The sequence below is a fragment of the Colius striatus genome, chromosome 6, assembly GCF_028858725.1.
Source record: "Colius striatus isolate bColStr4 chromosome 6, bColStr4.1.hap1, whole genome shotgun sequence".
NCBI lineage: Eukaryota > Metazoa > Chordata > Aves > Coliiformes > Coliidae > Colius > Colius striatus.
In genome coordinates, this window is record NC_084764.1 from 18061466 (window position 1) to 18082114 (window position 20649).

At 35.9% G+C, this 20649-nt stretch overlaps 1 protein-coding gene across 6 annotated transcripts in view; it reads left to right on the plus strand.

Annotated features, from left to right (window-relative positions):
* The window catches only part of AKAP6 (A-kinase anchoring protein 6), a 237037-nt gene that overhangs the window by 42613 nt on the left and 173775 nt on the right, over positions 1-20649 (plus strand). For all 6 annotated transcript variants that reach the window (XM_061997543.1, XM_061997541.1, XM_061997547.1 and 3 more), the window contains exon 4: positions 4407-6188. In XM_061997543.1, the coding sequence (XP_061853527.1) occupies positions 4407-6188 (1782 nt within the window). The remainder of the gene's footprint in view (positions 1-4406; positions 6189-20649) is intronic.

A 20649-nucleotide genomic window follows, 5' to 3' on the forward strand; every position in this document is an offset into this window, starting at 1 on the left:
GGATTCTTCATTTTCTGTAAGTCTGAAAATTAGGATAAAAATGCTTTTGATAGGATTAAATACATTTATAGAATGAGACCTCTAGATCAATGTGGTGAGATTCTGCAACCTGTGCTACAGAGGAAGTCAGAAGTCCCCTAAACATGTCCTAAATTTCAGATCACTAAGTTTAAAAATAATGTGCATATTTCTCTACTCTTTGTTAGGTTTTATATTTGTCTTTGGCATAACAGAGTGGGTGGTCCTGAAATAAATTCTCAGATATGCCCAGACCCACCTTCTACACCCACTCTTCCTGAAGTATGCATACCTGGTGCTTCAAATAAAGTTTCTGCTTTGCTGTTGCTGGTAACCTCTGGCAAGTTTGAGGGAAATCCACACTTGTCCAAATATCTAAGATGGTGAATTAGAGTGAAGTCATTATCTTATGACATGAGCATGGTGATTTCAAGACATGAGGAAGGGCAGATTCAGATACCAAGAAACAGAAAATGTCCCATCTGGATCTAATTACAACTTCTATAAAAAACATCCTTCCAATAGAAGGGAGGACCTTCTGGGAAAATTAGATTATTTTTCAGTGAGGGAAAAACATATTGCCAGATAGGTTTATATGGTAATAAAAAAGACAAAATCTCCTGATGTGATCCTTTTTTTCCAACTCAAACTAAACCATAATAGTTGATAAAATTAATGGCTGGCAATAGCAGGGACACAATATTAAGTTTCTGCTCTAAATGCTTGAATAGATTCCCAGAAGTTGTTCTGCAGTTTTAACCTTCAAAGAATTTATTCAAGATTTTTGAGTGTAATAGTGACTTGATTTGACAAAAATAACGAAATGAAATGTAGAGACAATTGACTCTACTTCTATCTACCTTTTTTTGGTGTGGGTTTTTTTGTGGTGTGTTTCTGTTGTTGTTATGTTTCCCCTATATCCTTTCCCAGATAGGACTACACTGTGGGACTAGTAAGTGCCTTATGATGCAAGTATTATCTGTGAGGGACTTTTCATGTGTATGTGAACAGTGAGACTGAACAAACTTAGAAACCTTGGCCCATACCAATAACCTTTCTTTGGAGAATCATCCTCCTAATTTGCAGTACTCCTTGGAGATTATGAAGCAGGATTGACAGCCTTTTTTTATCTCCTAAGACTGAGAAGTTAACTGCTTTGAAATTAATAGAAGAAAACTTTCACATACAGCAAAGAGTTCTATTTTGGAATTCACTATTGTAGGACACTTGGAAGTAAAATGAAACTAAAAAAAAAAAAAAAAAAAAGGAAAACTAAGGAAAGATAGGACAAATTATAACCTCCAGATGAGGAAGTTTCCATGTTGCTCATTGGTAGAAGCTGAGAGTGCAGGTAGAAATGTGGAAGGGCCATGTATGTATATGTTTGTCTTATAGCTCAGCTATCAGAAAATGTTTAGAACTGGTGCAGGGACAGGGTACTGGACTTGACAGAAATTTGATCTGAACCATTACAGCAAATGTAACTCTTTTCTGTGGCACATGAACCTATCATTTCACAAAATGTTTCACTCAATCTTTAAGTCAGCTGTCTTCTGCGAAATGGTGAAGAGTGGCTTTGACTGCCAAACGGAGGAGCTCCATGGAAGAAGTGACCTGCTGAGGTTTCTTTCAAGTTCAGTGAGACAGTCTCATGTTTTTAATATTCACTACTCTCTTAGTTCATGGACTGCACAGTCAATCACCACACAACAGTCCTGCCTGGGCTAGTCTCAACAAAACAAAAAGGGATAACACTGATAGAGTAGCTACCACAGTGTACAGCACAAGCTGTTCTGGCTTGGTTAGGAACCCAGCTCATTAAGTGGGCAAGCAATAACTGTGCTTCTGCCTATCTCAGCAGTGCCATATTGAATAAGAAGCAAAGAGGCACAAAAAGTTTTATGGCTTGGGGGAAACAGAGGAACCAGTGAGGGAAGATGTCCACCATGATGGTGATGTCAAATTATGAAAATACTGTGTTGAATAAAAAAAGTTGGAAAGTTAAGATTTTGAAGGACCGCTTCTCATTCAGGCATCACCCAGAGACAGATTAAAAGGAAAGAACAATGAGTACTGTGCAGCTGAACCTAACCTGTAAGTTTTATTTCACAATCAATAAAATCAGGGAATAGGCTATGTTAAAGTACAGTGAATCGTGATGTCATTGAACAACTGGCAAGGTCACAAAAGAAATATCTTTTTAAATTAGCTCATTAAAAAGAGTTTAAAAAATGCAGGATTGTGCTGGTTTAAATAAAAATAGAAGAAAGTATTTGAAACAGCCTACAGAGCTTTACATGGAATATTACTATGTGAAATGGGACAAACTTTTTTAACAGAGGTATTCCCATTGGTAGCTGTGCAAATAATGAAAATATTTTTCTGAAATATAACTAATAATAAAACCATACTAATATTAGTATTAAATAATATTCCTTTCAAGAACACATTAAAGAGACTGCTTGGAAAATGACTGAGCAAGATGGCTTAATGCATGCGATTGTAAATTTTATTAATGTTAATAAACATATTTTTAAGAGATGAAGGAATTCAACTCATTACTCAGGAGAAATGAAGGCCCTTAGAGTCTTGGAAGGGGTTTTGATTTATATATACTTTTACAGTTTTTAATCTTTTCTTGAAATTAGAGGGAAAATACAGCTGTAATACTGATCATCATTTAGTGATTATTTTCCTTAATAAATGCAGGTCTAAAATATAAATTTGAAGGGTTTATAGAAATGTAAATATTCTGGAGTATTGACCATGTACAATTTGTGGCATAATTCCCATATCTGGATAGAGTGTATTAAATAAAAGACATTTTCAATGTCCAAGATTATGGTTGATAAATAACTTTCTAATCAGTCTTTTCTATAAATGATATTTTTAGCTGCAGGATTTTTTACATTTTTCCTTTGAGCAATGCAAGTCTGACAGACAGAGTACAGGGCTCAAATATTAAACGTTTATAAAAGATGGCAAACAATAGCCTTCTTTATTGAGGTTGTTCTTGTTCAGACTAAGCTATCAGTGATTTATTGTCAGGTGAAGAGATTGTGGGATTATTGCACCTTCTTCAGTCATGATGCCTACGATCCTTAAAATATAGATTTAGGTAGCGTAGTGAGACAAGCTGAGAAAAATTCAGAAACCTATTGTGGACACTGAAGAGTTTACTTAAAAAAAAAAGAAAAAGAAAACCAAACCTGGGGAAAAAGACCATTATATTGAATTAGGCACCCAAAGTTAGAATCCTGAAAGTAGTTTCTGTAAGCACTTGGCCTAATGTTGGCTTTTAAAATTTTATATTCTACTTTTCAGTTGCTTCAACTTGACAGAATGCTAATTTCTCTTGGTCTACATAGTTCTGTGTAGTTACTTAAAATGTACACCAGGATTTTTTTCAGAAGTATTTGTTCCTATGTTCAGGTTTCAAGATTTGTGCTGAGATCTAAAAATAGTTGAAATCTGCCTAGGTGTTAGAAAATTAAATAATCTACTAAAAATATGCTTTCAAACTATTGACTAAACATAATTTTACTGTGATTGTTCAGGCTGCTTTTGAATCTTAATGTAGCCTGATTTTTTTAGTGTCCTTCAAATAAGCCAATAAAATGCTTATAAACATTAATTTGACTTTGATCTTAAAATCTCATTTGCCATGGAAGATGATCTCCTCTGGTCATGTCTGTGTTTCTAAGACTGAATAACTTTTGTTGGGAAGATGCTGACAAAGAGACAAGGGAAGCCTAAAGTTTAGGATTCTCAGCTATAGTTTCTTGAGCTGTTCTCCATTTGTGCCTTAATCCTCAGCTGACAACGCTGCAAAAAAAGTGGAATGTAGTTAGCAACTTACAGGTTATAAATATGGGAAGAAATGCCTGTCATTGCTAGATAATGCTTGGAAAAACATTTTCACAATCAAATGAAAGATTGTAGGGCAGTATGGATTTCTGAGAATTCAAGATTAACAAGGTGGCTGATATACCTAGCAGTCCCCAAGATTTCCTCCATCTTGTTTCAGGTAGTTAACACAGGAAATACTATGAGTCTGCTATGTGGAATTTCTGAGTTCCCCCTACAGAGTAAGTAGATCTGAGAGCAGAATTTAAGAATACCAATACAAAAGTGAACTGCTATTTTTAGTTAACTTTCTGAATCAGACTGAAATGAAACATTTTTCAGTTTACTGTTATTTGTAATTCCCAAATGCTTTAGAATGGTTTGGTTATCTACATGGTACTGCAAAAACAGGCTGACCAGCGATGATGAATGCTTTTCTAAATGTTAGTCAGTGAAATATAGAAGCTGATAGTTCATAACTTTGTGTGTGCTGTATATGAAAATTCATCTTCTAAAGAAGTATAATTTTTTGTCTATTTCAGGACCGCCTTGACTCTTTAACTGAAGTTGATGATTCTGGACAGTTAACCATCAAATGTTCTCAAAATTACTTGTCATTGGATTGTGGTATTACTGCATTTGAACTATCTGACTACAGTCCCAGCGAGGAATTGCTTGGTGCTCTGGATGATATGACCTCCAGCCAAGGGAAAGCAAAATCACTTGAATCCTGGAACTACAGTGAGATGGATAAGGACTTTCCAGGACTTATCAGAAGTGTGGGTTTACTTGCAGTAGCAACTGATTCCGTTGCTTCCCAGTATAATGAAGCATTAAATGAGAAAGAAACCCACATACCTCTTTTAGATGAAGATGGGAAAGAAAGAAAAGATGGAAAAGCATCACATGAACTCTCACTAGTATCTCCTTCTGCAACCTCCTCTCTTTCTAAAGGACCTTGCTCTGAAGATGATGTTTTACCTACTGACAGCAAATCAATTTCCACATTAAGGAAACCAGAATGCAATCTTCCACCGGACAGCAGTGAAAAAATCAAACACTCTCACTCTGAAAACTCAACTCCTAAGAGGTCCATAAGAGACTGCTTTAACTATAATGAAGATTCCCCTACACAGCCTACATTGCCAAAAAGAGGTCTATTTCTGAAAGATGATGTGTTTAAAGATTTTGTGGAAGCCAATGATTTGAAAAGGCAAATCTCTCAGATAGTTAAAAATGAAATAAGTAGAAGTACACCCTCATTGTTAGATCCACCAGACAGATCCAAGCTTTGCCTAGTTTTACAGTCACCTTACACTAACAGTCCATCTGCAGTTAGTCAGTCATATGACTGCTTAAATACAATTAGTGATAGAAATCTTGAATACACAAAAAATAATCACTTCAAGGACAGTCCCATAAGTCTAGAGAAGTCTACTTCCTACACTTGTAAAGAAACGACAAAGCACAAGAAGTCTCACGACACACCAGAGAAAGTCAAAGTGGGCAGAACACCTGAAGCTATGTGTAAAGTGACTTCACTGATACAAGTCAAAAAGAGAGGCTGTTCTCTACGGAATGGAATTACTTCTCATAATTCTCAGTCTCTGGAGGAGACAGAAACAGAGTCCTCTGTATCAGATTCTTGTAACCAGAGAGAAACAAATAGTCAATCGCAAAGTAAAACTGAACCTTTCAGTTTGCAAACACATAGCCAAAAGAGTATTTCCTCATCTGGTTCTGAGCTTAGCAACTCATCACCTCCTCTACTGAGAAGAAAGAATAATAAAAGCTTCTCCTCAACACCAAGCTATACTCAAAAAAACAGTAAAGATGGTGAAGTCTGGTATGGATCTGATGAATATTTAGCACTTCCTTCACATCTCAGACAGACTGAAGTATTAGCTTTAAAACTTGAAAATTTGACAAAGTTACTACCCCAAAAACCAAGAAGAGAAACCATTCAAAACATTGATGACTGGGAGCTGTCAGAAATGAACTCAGATTCTGAAATGTATCCAACATATCAGACAAAAAAGCACAAAAAAATGGGTAGAATTTCACCAAGCTCTTCAAGTGATATAGTATCCTCCTTGGGTGACAGTATTGAATCTGGGCCTCTCAGTGATATTCTCTCTGATGAAGATCTTTGTATGTCTGTATCTTGCATTAAAAAATATATTGAAGAAAAGTCAGAAAGGACTGCTGTCACTCAGCAAACTGAGAATGAGACTTCTGGCTCAAATAAATCAGCTTTAATTCATCAGCTGATGCAAGATATACAACACCAGGAGAATTATGAAACTGTATGGAAAAAAATTGAGGTAAGGCAGTAATCCTGTGTTGTTCTGCTGTGTTCCTGATAAGCCTATAAGGAGCTGGAGCTGTGAACAAGGGTAGAGTTACCTTTTTATTTTCTTTAAATGATGAAAATAATCTCATCTACTGTCTGCTAGAAGTAGAAAACAGCAGAGATCATTGTAATTATAATAGACTGCAGTTAGCTTTAACAGCATTTGCCTCTGTTGTTGCACTTAAGCCAATGGCTTTAAACTTGACAATTTTTTTATTTTATTTTATTGGAGTGAAAAAGAAACACGGGAAACTCAGGGATCTTTGTTGTATTTCAGTGAAGTTATACTTAATTTCATCTGCCTATTTTCTTTATAAAAAAAGAATTCCTTTAGTCGAAGAATAGAGAAATAATTTTCTTGATTCCTGCCATGTCCTATATAGTAACCCAATTTCTTTTTAATCATTTCCTGTCCCTTGCAGTGATTATTTTCTCTCCAGTGTTGGTGGAACTAAGCATAACATCTTTCCATTTTCCGATGGATTTATCTTCCTGATCACAGTAGAGGAGAGCTCTCCTGTTCAGAATGTTTCATGTCCATCATCAATATAGTTTAGTAAAATGACTGTCAGAAAAGAAGGCTCTATCTCTACTAGATTTCAAAATCCTTTCAAATTTATGACGTAAGCATTAGATTAGAGCACAATCTTGGTATCTAAATGGTAAATTTGATATCTACATTTTCTTCTGTTACCAAGCTCCGTAAGAGCTAAGAAAAAAGAACACAGCTATATAACTTCACAAAACACTTCTTACAATGTGTGTTTTCTATAACTTTTTAAGACATTGGAAGTATCATGACTAGTAGAAAAGGAGTTGAGCTAGAGATGTTTGTGTATAAAGCCAGCATAGAAACACAGAGAAATTTCTCCTTAAACAAAGGAGAGAGCAGCAGCTGTCAGCTTTGAAACAGTCAGCTCTTAAGGGCAACAATTAATGATTCAAGCTGTTCTCTCCATTCTTATGGCTGAGGTTCATCTTCTGGACTCTGATGAAAGAATCACCTTCATAAGTGCTAGTTGTTTCTGTGCTTAAGTTTGTGTAGTATTGAAAATTAGTCCAGATGAAGCTCACAGATACAGAGCCCTTCATTCTATGCAAGCAACAAATCCCATCAAAGCTGCTTGAGAATATGTAAAATGCTGTCTTTCAAATGATGCTACAAGAGCCTCTTAAATGAATTAAATTGTTAAATGTTTAGGGAAGTGCTCCCTTGACTAGATGCTGACTAGGATACTTTTGTCAAGAAGCAGGTGCCAGAGAAACTTTTTTTGCATCACCCTCTCAAATCATCATGTTTATTTTTTCTCAAACTTTTTGAAAAGGTAATTCTCTTTTGGGGGATCGTCTGTCTTTGTGTGATTCCCTGCAGTTGCAGTTCACTCCTGCCAGGAAGGAGGCATATAAGAACCAGCTGTAACAACTGACTGCAGCTGTAAACATCTGCTTCCTCTTCATACCCATCCTCTCCTCACCTCCTCTGGAGAGTGGGTTGAGCTCCTGACAGCAGTTAAAGGTAGCTGTTCTTGGGCCAGAGTAAACCCTTCTAGCTAGTGATTACAGCTGCTGCTCTTGTACTTGAGGACCTTTGCTACTACTGATGCTGCTTCTTCTTCACTTGTCAGTGTTTCTCTTTCTGATGAATGTCTGGGAAATGTTGATCATGGAGTTAAAAAATTATATTGTGAAATATCTTATGAGAAGGAGCTCAGAGCAGAAAGGCTTTAAACAGAAAGAAGGCCAGATGCAAAGAGCACTGTTAGAAAGAGGGATAACTCAGGGATTCGTGCCCTTAAAAGCAGCACATAAGAAAGTTGCGTATTTATGCATAAAGATGTATGCTAGCTACTCTAAATAGTTTGCAAGTGTACTTTTGGAACAATGAATAAAAATAATCAACAGAAAAGTTTTGAAATGTGTTGCAAAGTGATTATAATACCATCATATGTCAAAGAAATAGGAATTTTCCCAAGCTGCTTATTTACCTGAGTTTTTGCATTCCTGATAGTAGTTATATTTTCTGTTTGTAAGACTAATAAAAAAACCGTTTTCAGTACAAGAGCTCTTACCAAGGTAAATCCTGCCTCAGTAACACTATAGTACCTTGCTGAGATACTTTAACATAAGTAATAGAAAAATAAAAAAATCTTTCCTTTATGTGGTATCATAAAGCATTGTAAGCAAAACCTAACTAAAAATACTGGAGCCACAATTTAGTCCTTTCTTTTGATAGATCTCCTATCTCCTAATTCCTTAAGCAGAGTATTATGTGTGCCATTGCTTTTTTAATTATTGTCATTTGGCATTTGCATTCATTCTGTTATTTCATAAGAAACATCCAAATCAAAAAGGAGTTTCCTAATTGCATGAATACATGTCTTAGCAATAATTCAATACTACTTTTGTTGGTGGTAGTGTTGTGCTAAATAAATCAGATCTGAAATGAGAACTTAATTAAGGACAGAGCCATGCATATGCCCATTAGTAATCCAGTTGCACTGCTGCAAGTGTCTAGATCAATGTATTTTACTAAAACAAAAGTAAAATAACTCAACCTTTCATTTTGGGGTAAGAATAGCCTAGAAACAGCTGGCAGCCTCAAAACCATTGAAAGTCATATTTTAGCTAGGTAATAGGGCAAGCAAGGGAGTTTCAGTATTTTGATGGGAATAATTTTGAATTAGTGTAAATCTGGTAATGTCTTGTTAGAAAGCAACTTGTTGAACACATGCTAAAGCATTTATTGGAAGCCTTATTCTTTTTGCAGTTATATGGAGGATAGTCATGCGTAGAACTGGATAAAATTTAGTTTTTCATGCTTGCAAATTATGAAGATGTCCTTGCATGAGTATTATTATGCTGCTAATCTGTCTGTCTACCTACAAACAGAATTCTGCTTGATTTGCCTTTTTGCTGTTACACAGGATCACTTTCTTGCTTTGCAATAAATATTGTATACTTTTTCCATATTTTAGTTTACACTGCAGCTAATTCATTGTCACAGCCTCCAATGCCTTCAGTACCAGGTAGCTCTGTCCTGGAGTACATAAAAATTTCTGTGGCAGCTCCTTGTATGTTCAGAAATTCTGAATGTTCCTCTTAAAGTACAGTTCAGCTTTTAGTTGCTACCCAAAATTAGTTTTTAGAATGTAGAATAAGCTCTGAATTTCTGTTATATTATCTGGAGGGGAAGTACATAGAACAACATCATTCCCATGGGTAAAATCAACAGAGTTCTTTGCTGTAAGAATGCTGACTACAACTTCTCATATGTAGCACTAGAAGTCCATAGTATTGGTTTCAGAATGCTCTAAATTTACTTTTTACAGGAAAATTCAGATTGCCCTACCCCACCTTTTTATGTGCAAACTGAAAAAAAAGGGTGAAAAAAAAAAGATCTTTGGCTGATCTAATGACAATGGATTTTCAAACATCTTATCTGAAGAAAATAGTTTTAACAATTAAAAACCCTATTCAGGCAGTTTTATCTTCTCTATAAAGTAATACTAGATTGATTATGCTGACATCCTTCTGCTGTAATCTATGGTCACTGATAATCCCATCTACTTGATTTTTTGAGGACACTATTACAACGGTAGGAATGGAACCATTTGCTAGACACTCCATTTAAATGAAGATATGTTTGCTTTGCAGGCCTCCAGGTTAATTGTATGGAGCAAATTGCCATTTTTTTCCCTTTATACAGAGTTCCAGCTTGTTTTACTACAGACTTACTATTTGTAAGAGGCAACCGAATTTCCTCTGCAAGAAGTAATTTAACTCTTTAACTCATCACATTTCATGAATTTGACCTTTACTCTGTTGTCTCTGAATTTTGTCTGGGGAGCTCAGTCAGCTTTGGCACTGGTTACCCACTTTTTTGATATGCTAAGGGAATAAAATAATGTTGCTCTGCATGTTTTTTTTACTGCGACTTAAAGCATGCCCCAGGGATGCTACAGCAGATAAAAGATTTTGCTGCCTTCTGGGGCCCAGTCAGGGACCTCCTCACCCTTATGCAACAATTTCTTTCCTCTGAACCCAAGATGCCTCAGTAGAGCAGAGATTAAAGATCACTTTTCTGAATTATTGGAGTGTAGGGAATCATTTCCCTGTCTAGGAGGAACTAAGTATCCATGTAGTCTACAGAGGACAGTGCAATATCAGAGATAAACTTGTTCATGTGACAACTAGCTTGTGTGTTTGAGTAGGAGAGATTTTTGGTTTTAGAGGGTAATCACAAAATGTGACTAAATGGTAGGCTTGTGCAAATAGTAAGTAGACTTGGAAGAGCAAGTTCATATTGAAGATACATCTGCAAGTCCATTAGGGCAGTGGAGAGACATTTGGTATTTGAAGAAGTATTTGAAGAACTGACACAAAGGGGAAAGGACTTGTGTTGTTTAGATTGTACTGCTTCTGGGCAGAGAATGGACTGAAAACACACAAGTACAGTTAGGATAGAAGCTGGACTTATTTGGGGGAAGTAAAGTTTATTTGCATGTGGAGGTAGTTTTCATCATTTAGAGTGAAAAGCATGCATAGAGGATAAAAGAAATTTGGGCTGTGTGGATAAGGCAGTGAGAGATTAGTAGGAATTGATATTGCTGATAACAATTGGTAGCAAAGAAAAAGCATAAAATGGAAATCAGTAAAGACAGACCACGTAGAAAAAGCAAAGATAATCAATAGGGAACAGGGCTGGTTTACTGTAGATTACTAGATAAAGATTTTTTTTAAGTGTTGTATTGCTCCTCTCAGCACTCTTCCTCTCAATAACTTAGTGCTTCTAAAACTGAACCTCTTAAAATAAACAAATGTCATATTTTTCTTAATAGAATACTTGCCAAAATTTTTAAATATCTGAATCTTACTTGTACTGCTTTATAAAATTGAGACTGAAATACTGCTCTAGTTGAATGACCAGTTTATAAAAAACAGTAACTGAAAGAAGTATCAGATCCAGAAATTCTTTGGCAATTGCAGTTTTCTCAGCAGTCTTGCTGCTTTGTGCAGCATAATTGAAAATGTCACTTCACATTTTGTACTGCGAGCCAAACTTGTGCTTTGTTGTTTTGAATCTGATGATACTCTGTTGCTTTGGAAGCCCATCCCTCAGTTTTCAAGCTGATTAAACTATTATTAAGTAGTAATGTTTTATACATATGAAAGGCTCATTTTTACACAAATACTTCTTTACTAGAAGATGATATTGAAATACAGTGAGCCCTCTGTTTCCAAAACACTTAGTTCCTAACAGTTTGCTTGAATTTTAAACAGCTCCTCCAAGCACATTCACTTTTCTTTGGCATTTGCTTTACCACAGACTGAGTGAATTTGTCACCAGCAATCTATGCAAAAACAGCAACTTCTATCTAAGCTGTGTAAATTCTGAATTTGTAAATTTACATCTAAAACTGACTGCAGAAATTATGCTTTCTTAATAAAACACATCTCTTATGAAGCATATGCTTTTTGAGAGCTGTTTGAATTTCCAATGTAAAGATCTCAGAATGATTTGGCAGCAGCAATTTTAAATCAGGATTTTTTAAAAAAAATACATTTAGTATTTGACAGGTTATTCCAAACAATTTGGAGGAAAAATAAAAAGATGAGAGAGAGAAACAGAAAAAAACCTACTCACAAATAATTTTAGTAGCACTGATTTAAGAATGTATCTTTAGTAGTATTTCAAACTGATTGTAAGGGATTTGTCTATATGTAATATTTGACTCACGTCTGATGTGAGACCTTTGGCTGCAAAAAGTCTCCCAATTCTCTGTTGTGTCATAGCTGGATACCACATCTCAGCTCAGAGAGGGCCACCAACAACTTAAATGAACCAAGGAAAAGCTACTTTTGCATACATGGTTCTGTGAGCCCTCCTCTTGTATTCTAATACAATCATTCAGATCAACTTTAAGTGACCATTGTCTTTACAATCCAGAGTCATATCTTAATCACCTGTATCACAGCCTTAGCCACAAGCCTGCACCAGAGCCATCCACATTATTTATTTGTGAACTGGAAGCTTACTAGAGATTGGTCAAGGATTATTTCTTACCTCTGGATCTCTGCTAATAGGCAAAAAGGTGCAGCATAACTGAAGATGGAGAGAGGGAATGGTAAGACCGCAAGGATTTCCTGCTCTCAGTGTAGAAAAGTACAGGTTCGAAGGTGAGCAGTAGGTGCCAGGTGACCTACCTTGAAAGCCAATAGAGGCTCCAGATTTAAAAGGAACACAGAGATAACTTGCGGAACTAATCAGTATTGAGTTTAAGATGATCTTATGATGGACTTCTGTCTATCAGTGTGGAGACACTGTGTTGTCTGTAATTGTTCAGTGCTTTCAGTTCTGTCACGGAGGCAGAGAAAGGCACTCAGAAACCATGGAAGTAGGTTTAGAAGCTTTCAGTGATGGCACTAGCTTTCAAAACACAGATAGCAGGAGTAAAATTCTATTGGGAATTTACTTCAGGGTTCATAGGGTAATTTAAGAAGAATTTTCTTTTGTTGTTCAGAATTGAATCCTTTATAGCTGCTGTCTTATAGGGTGCAGGTACGGGGAATAAAGTTGACTGGTTGGTTGTGAAGAGTTTGAGATAACTTCTGAGCTACCTTGTTAACTAGTTACTGTATCGATTTTAGGGCTTCTTGAAGTGTTCTCATTCAATAGAAAGCTATTGAATTTATAATTGCAGCTTCTAATAGTCCTTTCAATATAAAGGAGTAAGAGAGAATGCTTATTGCTTTATATTTTCATAGTACTATGCCTTTCCCAATGTTTTAAGGTCTAGCTGTTCTGTGTTACATAATATACTTAGTCTCTTGGATACTTATGTTTTATGTATCTTCTGTGAGGGAAGTACAAGATATTCCAGGAAGATACAGTATACTGAAATCACTATGCTCTATTCTAAATATTTGATTATTTAAATAATACATTGCTACTAAATTCCATCTAAATCAAATTCCAGTCTATCTATTGTTGTTAAATGCATCATTGCATTAAAATGTGTACACTCTGGAGATGAGTCAGAGCAAGAGAAATGTTCACGAGTCTAGAGAGGATTAACCTGAGAAGAAAGATCACATCCACTTATGTAAGAATATTGCATAACTCCTCAAAATATGTTAATATCTTTTTTTTTCTTGTGTATTTTTATAATTTTTGACAGCAACTACTTTTCATTCCTTCATCATTTCCTGTATATTATGATCAGGAATGTAACATTAAATCATGGTGACACTTAAATCATAGTTGTCTTCATTAGGCATCAGAGTGAATATAGTTTGTGGTAAATATGGACAGGAAACTGTCTCTCAGGGTTGTTTCAGTCTGTCTGTATGTTTACAGAGGTATGTTGAAAGCAAGCAGAAAGACAAACAATTGTTTTCTCATCCCTGCTTCAGGTTCTGGAGCACTGATGATAATCCTCACAAGCAGCTGAGATGTCCTTAGGAAATCAAACTGAAATCTTAGCTGAACATTCCTTTATTGTTAGTAAAGACTTACTTTGAATGCTGATTCTCATGTGGGTTAAGTAAGGTTACCTGAATGAGATTTGCTCCCTGTTTCCCTTGGACAATGTTTGGAATTTCTCCAGGCTGACAGAGGGAGAAGCAACAAGCAAACAGATTTTTTGGAGTAGACAGTGTTAGACAATCAGGTCACAGTAACTTAATATTACTAATTGCTTTTTCTGTATTGATGCCAGCATCTGACAACATTAATGTTTCTTCATTTTGCTGTATGAGACTAAAGACACATAGGGGAATTTAAAGTGTAAACACTGCTGCACTATTAGCAGCAACCGAACCATAGCAGCTAGCATAAAATCGGCTCACAGAAGTCCAATCTAGGGTCAACCTCATCTTTACATTGTCGTGCAAATGTCCTACAGCTTTGCTGAGCTACAGAAAAAACATTAAAAAAAAAAAAAAGTAAATTTGTTAGAAACAGTGAAGCTTCTGGGGTTAAAAATAAAAAATAAGACAGAAAAAAAGACCAGAGAATATTTTTGTTTTGTTTTGTAAACATATACAAAAAATGTAAGTCAGAATTAGGGTCTACAGAAAGGAATGCCCACTGGAAACCACTTGAAAAAGAAACTATTTAGAAAGGGAAACTAGATGAATTAGAAAGCAAAAGAAAAGCAATTATGGAAGAACTAATAGTGATAGGTTTTCTTTGGAGGCAGAAGAACAAGAACTGAGTGAATAACAGAATAATTAGTAAATTAGAGGAATAATAATGGACTACAGAAAAGAGGTTGTGAATCGTAATATCTCCTTGCTGCTGCCATATCTAGAAAAAAGTGGCAATCACCATATTCCCCGTTTTTACACTCATAAATCTTAACTGCGAAATAAATTAATGGCTCAAAACCTCTTGGGAGCTGACAGACTTAACCTCTTCTAACCAGTTAGCCCTGAATAATAGGAAATACTGAATTAAACGTTCTGATTTTGACGGGGAATTGTGTTCATTATATCTTAAATTTTGTCAGTGATATAGCAGAGGTCAATATATTTAGCTGTTACCCAGAAGCAAAGAGCATCTGCTCCATTTTAGTAAAACGTGGGTTTTCCCTTCATTTTGACGAACTTTTAGACATGGGGATATGTCTCCCTCTTGAGGCGAGAACTTGTCATTGCATGTATTTTACAGAAATTTTGTTTAATTTCCTTCTTACATGAACAAGACTCATAACTTTACAAAAGTCGTGGTTAGAAATTCAGAGATTAAATAAAAAATAAGATAGAATACTTCCTCCTTATGAAGTCTTTTTTTTTTTGTTTTAATATAGTCTCCAACATTTTTTTGCTATTCCAACAAATTTAATGTTGAAATATTGTTCTGATTTTAAAAATTAATAGCATGTGTATGCTGATTGTGAAACCTTAACAACTATAATCTGTATGTGCACTTCTACAGATTTTATGAAATATATTAAAAAAAGTATACCCTATCTTCTGCAAAAAAAAAAAAAAAAGTCAAGGTGTTATCTCCCTGCACATATAACTGCCATTTTTATTCTTATTTAAAGAACTGTAGTTATATGATTTAACTAAACAATGTTTAATCCTGCTTTGTGACCATCAGGCCAAGAATATACTGTTTTTCTTCCTTTATCTCTCATTTACTGACTAACATAATGAAAATATTATGAAAAAAATAATGAATTTAGTTTTTATTTAAAAGGCATTGAAAATCCTGTCAAATTCATTTAGTACCATTGGGTAAAGGTAAACCCTTTTTGGATAATGATAATAATAATAATAACAACAACATTTGGATAATTGTATTCTTTTAACATGATGTGCTCTTTATTTGGGAAAAGGTTAATTTTTTGGAGGTACACAAATCTCTGTTTAAATGATGTCAAGCCACAGCACCACTCTGATTTCAGGCTACAAGAGCAACCATAGTGTATGTATATCACATGCACTTTTTAAGGAGTTAAAGGCTGAGGAATCATGTTCATTTCTAGCAACTGTGAGGTCAAAAAGTAAAGGAGTATTGAGACCAGTTAGGGGAGGTGCCAGTGTGGTTTCAGTTGAATGTCCTCTAGTGCTGCCCAGTGTATGTGCAATAGCAGCTGACCATGGGCAGAAATAACAGCTGCACAAGGGCATTCCACCCTCAGTCCACTGTCTGAAGCCCAAATACTCAGGGTATGCAGACCAAGGAATGATGGTCATCCATAACTGTCTATTTTTCAGATCAGAATAAAGCTATATACTAATGTATTACAGAAGCCTATTATATGGAAAAACTGCATATGAAGATTAGTCTGTCTTTTGGATGCAGTTCAGCTCACAATCAATACATACGTTCACCGTAAAACAATCTGAACATAAGTTATGTTGCCAACACAACATTAAAAAGAATTATATGAAGAGGCAATGCAGTAGAATTATATGAAGAGGCAATGCAGTACTTCCAAGTACCCTTACATCACTGTAAGTTGCTTCAACATTAATAGTTACATTGGCAGCATTTTTAGAAAAGTGCACCAGACAACTGACAACATTGAAAATTAAGATATTGATTACAAGCTCACATAATCTGCAGAGTTTGGATCAAGGTTGCTGCATAATGAACATTTCATACTGAAAGAAAGGGGACAGTTCTGTTTAGGGGATTTCGTTTTAGGCTTATCTGTAGAATAAATAATAAATTTGCACTTCCAATCATCAAGTCCTGAACTTCTATATTTTCTGTTTTAATTTAGAGTTTCTCAGTGGAAAGAAAAGGAAATTTGGGACTGTGAAATAGATGTGAATATACTGCATAATTGTGCTGGTATCATTTAAACAGGAAAATGCAAGTCATTTTGCTGCCTAGTATTTTTGCCAAAGACAGGATCCTCTCCTATGCTGTGTGCTTGGTCCCTACAGATTCCAGACACTCCTTCCAGCTGCTGCTGGAGAGTTGGTCCCCCTTTCTGGGAGTTACTGTCATCATCTTTCTTAGCTCAGGCAAATTCTTTTGCTATCCTTTACTTTCCTTTGATACATCACTGGCTACAAATTTCTGAAGATATTGTGTTCATAATTTGCTCCTTGGTATACCAGCTGAGTGAAGCACGAGTACGCGGCCTAAAAACATTCACATCCTTTAGATGATCTCTAGATATGGCAAGTCTTTGACTTAGAGTCACATGAGGATATAATCTAAAAAAGCCTGTTTAGGACATATGATGCTGTGATATGTAATAAACCTAAAACTTACCCTGTACTAGAAGATGTTTTAGGCACCTACCTTTTTTTTCCCTGCTGCTTAGACCTCTTGCATATTATGTAGAGAAGAAATGTCTCAGAAAAAAATGTTATTTTAAGGATAGTGAGAATTTCTGTGAGACATGAATGATAACAAGTATTGTTCTTTGTGACTAAATATATTTCCAGAAATGTGTTCAATTCTAGTAGTTTGATGAACTTCAAAGAACAGATGTAGATGATGATTCAGAAGTTTGTACATTAATTGGCTCACATTGCTGACTGTTCCTGCAACTTTTAATTCAAAAAACTTTTGCTTGCCTGTATTATTCCTGGTAACCCAAAGAATGTCACACTTAAAAAAAAAAAAAAAAAAACAACAAACCAAACAGATAAAAAAAACCCTAAATAAAAAGAACTCTCTTGTCCTTTGCTTATATTTCCTCCATCTCTGTTTTTCTGCCTGTTTATGCCTTGTTTTTAAGGCTTTTGGTATCCTGTAAGTCCTGTCTTTCTCTTTTCTGCTGCTTCTAATATTTGCACCAGAGTTTCAATATTGTTTCCTGAGAAACCTTTTCCCAGCCAACCTCAAAATTTCACACAGACTAGGGATGTTGAATGAGATGAGAGCTAGAAACATGAATACAGCTTTATACAGCAGAGATTTTCTGACAAAAGCCATTACCGACTAGAAGACTAGAAAATATTTACTTCTTTAACTGATATATCTATGTCTGGATAACCCAGTGGTGATAAAGTGTACTTGTGGAGAAGTAGTGGGTTTTTTTGTCAATATTACTTTCATCTGCTTGAGAGGATGTTTCAACTGTCTTGCCCAGCAGTTGTTCCCAGGCAGTGTGACTTGTCTCCAGGAGAGGGCTGGCGTAGACTGCCTGACAGGCAGCTCTGTCTTTGCTGCTGCCATCCAGCATTGTGGCTCGATGTGGAACTTGAACAATTTGAAATATTGCCTCAAAAATAACCCAAGATTCAAATTAGAATGTGTCATAACTTAGGAGGTATATAAACAAAATTATTTTCTGCCATCTAGCATGTGAAGGCATATGAAAAATTTTTCCATACAAAGAAGAATATGCTAATTTACTTATTTGCTTGATTCACTGGAGTGCTTTGAATCTCATACTACTTTTGAGATACAGCACTGGCCTCCCATTTTTTCTTAGCATGAACTCAGTCCTCACCTGAATGAATGCAGAGGGCCTAAAACTTTACCTGGCTTTGTGCCTCTTTACATCTCAAGTAGAAAGCATGGCTATATCAAGCATAAGAGATCAGTAGCCATTTTGTATGCCTGGCATTATTGCTATCAGAGCAGATGGCATCTCTGGAGGTTATAAACAATCCATATTGCGGTTAGGCTCATACCAGTTGATTTTTTCAATGGTGGATGAATCAGAGAGTCTTCCCTTTCCCCTCCTCTCCACTAGTCCCCTCTCTTGAACACTTGCAAAGCCACAGTGATGCTGGCCTTTCATGTGCTACTATATGACACTGATACGCATAAGTGTTTTGGCCTCAGGATTACATGGATCTGTTCTCCCCAGCATATCCTTCCAGCCCATGGACTTTGCTTCTGTGGTTCTGGGTGTTCACTGACCCTTCAAAAGGCTGGGGAAAATTTTACTAGTTGTGTCAAAAGCTTGTCGGCTATCTAAGAATACATCTCAGGAGTAGGGTTTAGAAAGCTTCTGGTTTACTTTTCCTGTATCTATCTGCCTCACAGTCAATCTGCTGATACTGTCTTTTTTTTAGACCTTTTAAGTTCCAAATAACAGTGGAAGCCTTGTGTTAGTTCTCTTAAATAGAAAGTAGATCTTCACCTTGAGTAAAAGGTAAGACAAGCCATAGGCTACAAAAGAATTATGTTTGTGTCATGCTGGTATGCCACATACTGGTAAGTTTTAAGCAACTTCCAGAGATACATTGAGGAATGATTCTTAATTTTCAGAATAGCATAGCTTGCTCTTTGTCTAGAAGCCGTAACAAATTTGACAGACCCATGGGGGCAGTGAAATTTTTATTACAGACTCAGGTTCAATGTCTTCAAATATAGTTGTTTTTAATTAACTGAAAAGTAACACTTTGCATATTTCCCTGTATCACACTTTTAAAACTTATCCAGGGTTCTGGCTCTTTTACCTAGAAGGCTTCAGGAAATAGAAATCTTAAAAATCTTGTCTGCTGTTCCTGCTCTAGTCAGAATATGATATGGAAAAATAGCTTGGAAATGTTAGAAAAATCTGTTGACTTCATGGTGAGTGAAAAAGTCTGTAAGAATTAAGAATAGCCTATAATCAACTTTTAGGAATAAAGCTAGAACTGAGCTATTTTCTTGTATCTTCCTAGGCTTGTGCTAGAAGTACTCTCAGCTTCCTGGCGAAATCTCCCTGAAAAGTTGAGGTTTCATTGGCTCTGTTTGATATAACTCTGTATTTTTATATATTAAAGCTTCTTGTTTCCCAGCATCAGAATGCATCCTGGGGATTCTAAACCCAGGAAAAGTCATGAGCCAGAAACCATCCTATGCTACTACTTTCTGTTCTGTAATTGTATAAATAATGTCTGATTAGATAGGTACCTATTAGGGAAAATACATTCAACAGTCATTTCTAATTCTGTGTGTAGTAGCTGGGCTCAAATCCTGGAGATGGCACTCGTGAAAGATTTGTGTAATTTAACAGTCTTAAAAACACTTAACTAGCCAGTATATGATAGAAGAAGATCTGTATTTACACAGATGTCCACTACGAAAAGTATTGAATCTCTATCTTTTCCCTCTTTGGAGGGAACATTTGTACTTTATGTTCTCATAAGCTAGTGTAACTGGGTAAATGTGGCACTTCTTTAGCAGAAAGCTGCTAAGTTCTATTTCTGAAGTGTTTGTGAATGAATATATCCTGAACTGCATATTAAGTACTGCCATCCTACTAATATGTTTGGTCAGTTGTATGTTTCTGTGAGATCACTGTCTGCCACAAAATCTTGACAGTATCACATAAAGAATATTTTCCATTGTGCCATCTTGGTTCCTTGGGGATCCCTAACATCTGTACTGCTAATGGTTTTATTGTTGCCTCTGGGTCTAACTCCAATTAAATTGACTGTGGCAGTTTGTTGCAGCCTCATCCTCTTGAGTACCTGGATTTCTTTGACTTACCTTTGCCTATGAAGAAAGTATACTTTTATCCTTTTCAAAATAAAGTCCATGGGCAGGAATGTGTTCCTCCTGAGACTAATATGCAAGTCCTTTTGTGGTTAGACAAAGGGTTTTCTTAATGCATTCTGTGATAGAAGTGCCCTTAGAGCCTGCTCATCCTTGTACACAGACCCCTCTGTGAGCTCAGTCTTTTTGTAAATTGGGAACAAACTTTACAACACTGGCTGCTTGCAACAAAATTGGACATTCATTTTTAAGTACACAGCCTCATAACCAATTCTTTTAAGAAGAGAACTCCCTTTGTGTAATAAAAGGGAAGGCAGAGAGAAAAAAAAGGTCTAGGGTAGTGATTTAACAAGCATTGATGTCTATTGCTTCCACACTGAGGTTTGTGGAATACGGTAGACTTTCCATTGTAACTCATAACTACCATGGTAGATGATTTTACTGTGTTTGAATTTGGTGCATCTCTTTTGTTCTTATTTTAATCTTAGATCATCAAAAAGGCAAATGCAAGGACCAGAAGTGC